The sequence below is a fragment of the Babylonia areolata genome, chromosome 26 (genome assembly GCF_041734735.1).
Source record: "Babylonia areolata isolate BAREFJ2019XMU chromosome 26, ASM4173473v1, whole genome shotgun sequence".
NCBI lineage: Eukaryota > Metazoa > Mollusca > Gastropoda > Neogastropoda > Buccinidae > Babylonia > Babylonia areolata.
The window spans coordinates 42,767,334-42,774,255 of record NC_134901.1 but is presented as its reverse complement, the minus strand read 5'-3'; the positions used below and the strand labels follow the sequence as shown (position 1 = coordinate 42,774,255).

Below are 6,922 nucleotides of genomic sequence, written 5' to 3'. Positions count from 1 at the left end.
GAGAGAGAGAGATGGGAGGGGGGGGAGGAGTGAGATAGAAAGAGAGATAGGGGGAAGGAGGGAGAGAGAGAGGGGGGAGAGACAGAGACAGAGAAAGAGAGAGAGACACAGAGAGAGAGAGACAGAGACAGAGACAGAGAGACAGAGAGAGAGAGAAGAGGAGAGTGTTAGAACTGCCATTAATGACCCTCACATGCGAGCTTCGCCAGCTGGATTAAAAAAAATAATAATAATAAAAAAGGAAACCTCTCTCTCTCTCTCTTTGTCCCACTGTCTATCTATCGCCCTCTCTCTCCGTCTTTCTCTCTCAACCCTCCTTCTACCTCTCCCCTCCACCTCCCTTCCCTTTCTCTTTGATCTGTGTGTGTCGTAACGCCCGCCGTACATCATGATTACGGTCATGTGTTCTTTGTAAAACGTCACACAAGCCCCCACCCCCCACCCCTCCTCCGCCTCCCCCCCACTCCCCTCCCTCCCAGGGCAGCAGCAGCGGCTGCTGGTGGTGGCCTGGCTACACACTCATTACATCTAATAAGCAGCACGGCTTTGTGCTCAGAGCTCAGCAGAGGATGGGCTGGTGAGTAGCTAGCTCCACCACAGGCCGCTTGCCGCTGGTCCAGAGAGCTAGCGGGGAAGACATGACGTGTCAGTTTGTTCCGTTGGCAAAGTTCACCTCAACTGGGCGTGGTGTGTGTGTGTGTGGGGGGGGGGGGTGTCTGTGGCCGTGGCCGTGGTGGTGGTGCTTTAATTCCCTCAGTACGGCCAGTCCTCTCTTCTCCTCCACACAGACCCCTCGGATGTCCAGTGGGTGTCTGAATGACCCAACCTTTAGCTTCCGTCGTCAGAATTGTGGTATTCTTTGTCAACATTCACCTCTTCAGTATATGAGCGTTCCACCTGCAATATTTTGATGGTGGTAATTGGGGTGAAACGCTGTAAACGTCGTCTCTTTCGCCGTTCGTATGGAGAGAGTTAAAGCCAAAGGGAAGTCGTTGTTCATTTCGGCCTCAGTGGGTTTGGCCATTCCCTGTTTCTCACTAGTACCTCACCCCCTCCCTTCCTCCTCCCTCCCTTCAACCCCTCTCCCGTCAGTGTTAAACAACCACCCATATTATATTCGCAAAACTATTATACTTGATGTGTGTCATGCTACCCTCATCCCCCACCCTCCGCCCCCGCTCTCTTCCATTATATATATCTAATATATATATATATATATATATATATATATATATATATATATCCACCATTCTTTTATATTCAAGAGCGATAAAAAATTTAAAAAATCATGTCGGCACAACTGTAAATGATATATTCCTTGTATTGTAAATCCCCTACCTTATCTTTCATTCCGTATCTCCACTCCTCTCTTATCACAAAGAACATTCCGTTTTACGTACGTAAATCTCTCTCTCTCTCTCTCTCTCTCTCTCTCTCTCTCTCTCTCTCTCTCTCTGTATATATATATATATATATATATGTGTGTGTGTGTGTGTGTGTGTGTGTGTGTGTGTGTCTGACGGAACAATGGCTTTTAACGCTTCTCACCGCCAAGCTCGCATTTATGCACAGGCGTGGTAGAGGACCCATGTCACTGAAAGGTGACCATTCATTGGTCTGTTATCCATGAACCTACTGCTCTTAATGCTCGGTGGTAGGATGGGCCATATTTTCTATACATCGCAGGGGGAATCCCCAGCTATTCTCAGCCACTGTCTTTTCTGTGTTCATACCACAAGGGAATTTTGTACTCTAAATTGACTGGCGGTGAAAGGGTTAAGCTATGGGGATTACCCAAGGCTGCAATTCGTTGTGGGGAGACTTGACTTTTTTATTTGACTTCTTTTTTTTCAGCAGCGGCTCCGAGTTTTGTTCATGTGGTGAAACTGAACAATATTACACATAAATCATTAAGATACGTGTTCAAACCGCTTTCGTGATAAAACATAATTTATTACACACGATCAACAGATTTCATCTAAAAGCTAGTCGGACGTACGCATTCACTGCTGACAATCAGTACACATTATCGTGTCTGCTTCAATCACCGCTGACAATCAGTACACATTATCGTGTCTGCTTCAATCACCGCTGACAATCAGTACACACTGTCGTGACTGCTTCAATCACCGCTGACAATCAGTACACATTATCGTGATTGGTTCATTCACTGCTGACAATCAGTACACAATCACCACTGACAATCAGTACACATTATCGTGACTGGTTCATTCACCGCTGACAATCAGTACACAATCACCACTGACAATCAGTACACATTATCGTGATTGGTTCATTCACCGCTGACAATCAGTACACATTATTGTGACTGGTTCATTCACCGCTGACAATCAGTACACATTATCGTGATTGAGTTCACCGCTGACAATCAGTACACATTATCGTGATTGGTTCATTCACCACTGACGATCAGTACACATTGTCGTGATTGGTTCAATCACCGTTGACAATCAGTACACATTATCGTGTCTGCTTCAATCACCGCTGACAATCAGTACACACTGTCGTGACTGCTTCAATCACCGCTGACAATCAGTACACATTATCGTGACTGGTTCATTCACCGCTGACAATCAGTACACATTATTGTGATTGGTTCAATCACTGCTGACAATCAGTACACATTATCGTGATTGGTTCAATCACTGCTGACAATCAGTACACATTATCGTGATTGGTTCATTCACCGCTGACAATCAGTACACAGTATCGTGATTGGTTCATTCACCACTGACAATCAGTACACATTATCGTGATTGAGTTCACCGCTGACAATCAGTACACATTATCGTGATTGGTTCATTCACCGCTGACAATCAGTACACATTATCGTGATTGGTTCATTCACCGCTGACAATCAGTACACATTGTCGTGACTGGTTCATTCACCGCTGACAATCAGTACACATTATCGTGATTGGTTCATTCACCGCTGACAATCAGTACACATTGTCGTGATTGAGTTCACCGCTGACAATCAAAGCAAATAAGAGAAAGGAGAAGACGCACAACAAGAATAACACGAGCAAGCAGACTGAAGAAAGAAAGAAAGAAAAGAAAGAAAGAAAAAAGAGAAAGAAAGAAAGAAAGAAAGAAAGAAAGAAAGAAGAAGAAGAAGAAGAAGAAGAAGAAGAAGAAGAAGAAGAAGAAGAAGAAGAAGAAGAAGAAGAAGAAGAAGAAGAAGAATTTACCCGACGCCTAAAAAAGTTAGAGCAATACAAAAAACTGAAGTAAATAAATAAATAAATAAATTGGAAAAAAAAATATATATATTGACAGGTTTGACATGTAACAGAACCTTTGTAAGACGCTTCAATGGACAGTGTCAGTTGGCTGTACGTCACAGCGGTCAATGATAAATGTCCAACAGCAACGAACTGAGGAGCATGCAGCAAGGAGACATACCGACATAGGGATTCGTTCGTTTATTTATTTTCAGTCTGTTCATCTAAGATGATGATATTAGACTGAAAATAAACTGATAAAATTATTATTATTATTATTTAGATTATTATCATTCCTATCATAATGATGATTGTTAGCATTAATTAGAAATCGACATTTCTGTATATTCGAATGAAAAGGGGGGCGGTTGAGGTGGGAGGGAGGGGGGGCAATGGGGAGGGGACTAAGAAAGGAAGGAAGAGAGAGAGAGAGAGAGAGAGAGAGAGAGAGAGAGACAGACAGACAGACAGACAGACAGAAAGAGGGAACAGAATGTGGAAAAGATAGAGTACAAAATCTAAAATGGAGAGGGTGAGTGTCAGTGATTGGAGAAAGAAAAAACATAATATTGGAAGGGTGTGTGTGAGAGGTGGGACGGGGGAAGCGGAATTAGGGGAAAAAATATTGTATGCACTACTTCTGTAGATTATTTTTTTTGAAAAGAGGTTCATGTGGGGACCTACAATAAACAACCAGCTGAACTATTTAACACATAACTAGCTAACTTTAATAAAGAACAGTTTTGAAATATATTTTTTTTCCAAAAAAATGTTAACATTTGAAACTGGTAACACGTGTTCCGTAGTTTCTGGAGGCCAAAAAAGGTTTCATTACTACTGAAACAGCGGCTTAAAACGTGCTCTACCGACATCGGGACACAACCCGACAAACTGATGGTCAGACACACACACACGGACAGACTTACCTCTCGACACAACTTGCGGACAGCATCCTGGGATCATTACATCCATAGTGCCGATGAGGGAGAGAGATGGAGAGGGGCGGGAGCCGGGTGGGGTCCCGTCTTTAATGTCGATCGCAAAATAGCTGTACCCAAACAAATGTACCCTCCGTCCGAAACGAACAAAAAAAAAACCCTAACAATTGGTTTTGTTTTGATTGTTTTCTGTTGGCTTGTTGTTGTTGTTGTTGTTGTAGTTGTTGTTGTTGTCCTCCTTCTTCTTCTTCTCTCCTCCTCCCTCCCAACAATTATTGTTTTACGCCGCGCTGACTAAATGCAAAGCTCATTTTCCAGCTTCTTCTCTACTGGCAGATACCAAAAACGTCCCGCGGACTGGAAGCGAAACGTTCACAGACTACGTGATAGAGTCATTCTGCAGGACCCGTGAATGTGTGTCAAGTTTCTGTCAGTACTGACTACACGGCACACACGGTCATTTTCTTTGGACTTGTTCGTGGTTTTGTTGCTTGTGTACGTGCTGTGGGATTTTTCTTTCTTTCTTTCATTTTTTTTCTTCCCCCCACACTGTTTTTTTCTCTGTTTCTTCTTATTTCCTATTCCCTCTGTCCTTTTGAATGGATACTTTCTACGGTAAAACAGCTGTCACCGTGACTCTGGCAGTCAGCGGGCAGTGAGTGGTCACTGTCTGCATAACAGTCACCCAGCCAACAAACCCGTCTGTGCACACATCGCAGCCACGCCGAGAAATCCGGAATGACTAACCCCGTTGATTTCACAATACTGCCATCAATACCCTTTGGCCGGGGCTTTTTGTCTCGCTCACCAATCCTCAAAAAATGATTGATTGTATTCTAGTCACTTAGTTTTCATTGGTCAAGACACTTTTTTTGGGGGGGGGGGTGAGGGGGCAAAGTACCACCACAAAGTAATCCAGGTTCAGAAGTTGCAAAACATTCTTGCAGGAACGAACGCTGGACGTCACAAACTGTAACTTCAGATAAATATTACGTCTCTATTTTTCAGTAAAACATTCTTGCAGGAACGAACGCTGGACGTCACAAACTGTAACTTCAGATAAATATTACGTCTCTATTTTTCAGTAAAACATTCTTGCAGGAACGAACGCTGGCCGTCACAAATTGTAACTTCTGATAAATATTACGTCTCTATTTTTCAGTAAAACATTCTTGCAGGAACGAACGCTGGCCGTCACAAATTGTAACTTCAGATAAATATTACGTCTCTATTTTTCAGTAAAACATTCTTGCACGAACGAACGCTGGACGTCACAAACTGTAACTTCAGATAAATATTACGTCTCTATTTTTCAGTAAAACATTCTTGCAGGAACGAACGCTGGCCGTCACAAACTGTAACTTCAGATAAATATTACGTCTCTATTTTTCAGTTTCCTTGTGTGGGAGAGGGTTGAACTGTGCAGTGTCGACACAAAGTCATTCAAAAATGCCACAAACTGTCGTGTTTGTTTGTTGTTTTTTCTGCAAAAAAAAACGGCGTTCTTCACAAATATCAGCTCTTCTGCAGAGAAAAAGTCTCTAAAGAACTTTTCGTTTTCCTTTGGTTTCTCATGACGCTTGTCACGTTTTCCTTTGTTTTCTTATGACGCTTGTCACGTTTTCCTTCGTTTTCTTATGACGCTTATCACGTTTTCCTTTGTTTTCTTATGACGCTTGTCACGTTTTCCTTTGTTTTCTTATGACGCTTATCACGTTTTCCTTCGTTTTCTTATGACGCTTGTCACGTTTTCCTTTGTTTTCTTATGACGCTTATCACGTTTTCCTTTGTTTTCTGATGACGCTTATCACGTTTTCCTTTGTTTTCTTATGACGCTTATCACGTTTTCCTTTGTTTTCTGATGACGCTTGTCACGTTTTCCTTTGTTTTCTTATGACGCTTGTCATGTTCACAAACACTCCACGAAACCACTTTCTTCGGAAACTTTCATTCTTAAAAAACAACAACAACAAAAAACAACAAAAAATCGGTTTAAAAAAAAAGAAAAAAAAGAAAGAAAGAAAAGATGACAAACGATCGTCGCCCGTCAAGCAATCATTTCACTTGATGATGTTGCTGTCATTTTCACAACCAGGTTGAAGGCCCAAAGCCGCAGACACACATGACATTTTATTTTTTCCCCCCTCCTCCACAATAAAGTAACAATGCCGTCAAAAAACTGATGATGCCACAACTGAACACAGAAAGAAAAAGAAAAAAAAAATCTGCTGGGTAAAAAAGCAGAAGAGTGAAGAAGACACCGAAGAACCAAACACTCCAGCCTCTCGCTCTCTCTCGTTCACTCCCCTCTCACACCACGCAGGCAGGCAGGCAGGCAGGCAAGCAAGGCAGGCCGCGAGGTAGCCAAGTGAAGTCAGCCTGCGGAAAGAAGAAGAAGAAGAAGAAGGAAGCAAGGAAGCAAGCCGCCGTTTGACAGTGGGGGAAGGTTGGCTGCTAACTTGGTGAGCTGGATGGGAACTATGGGCGAAGAGTCTGAAGAGTTGGTTTGTTTAGGGCTCTGCTTTGGGGAGGTTGGTCCTTGCAAGGAGAGAAGACTGGAGAGGTATGGGTCAAGGGGGAGTGAAGCGAGACTAGACGGCCTTGGGGATTACTGACTGACTTGCACACACCGTTAATGGTAGCCGCTACTGTCGAGGGCTGTGGTTTGTTGGTTGATGTATGTGTTTGGTAGCCGCTACTGTAGAGGGATGTGGATTGTTGGTTGATGTATGTGTTTGG

At 43.1% G+C, this 6,922-nt stretch overlaps 1 protein-coding gene across 1 annotated transcript in view; it reads right to left on the bottom strand.

Moving 5' to 3' along the window:
- The window catches only part of LOC143300570 (uncharacterized), a 217,035-nt gene extending 212,705 nt beyond the window's left edge, over positions 1 to 4,330 (bottom strand). Inside the window, exon 1 of the mRNA XM_076614331.1 lies at positions 4,172 to 4,330. Within this exon, the coding sequence (XP_076470446.1) occupies positions 4,172 to 4,217 (46 nt within the window). The 5' untranslated portion in view covers positions 4,218 to 4,330. The remainder of the gene's footprint in view (positions 1 to 4,171) is intronic.
- Between the last annotated feature and the right edge of the window lie 2,592 nt (positions 4,331 to 6,922).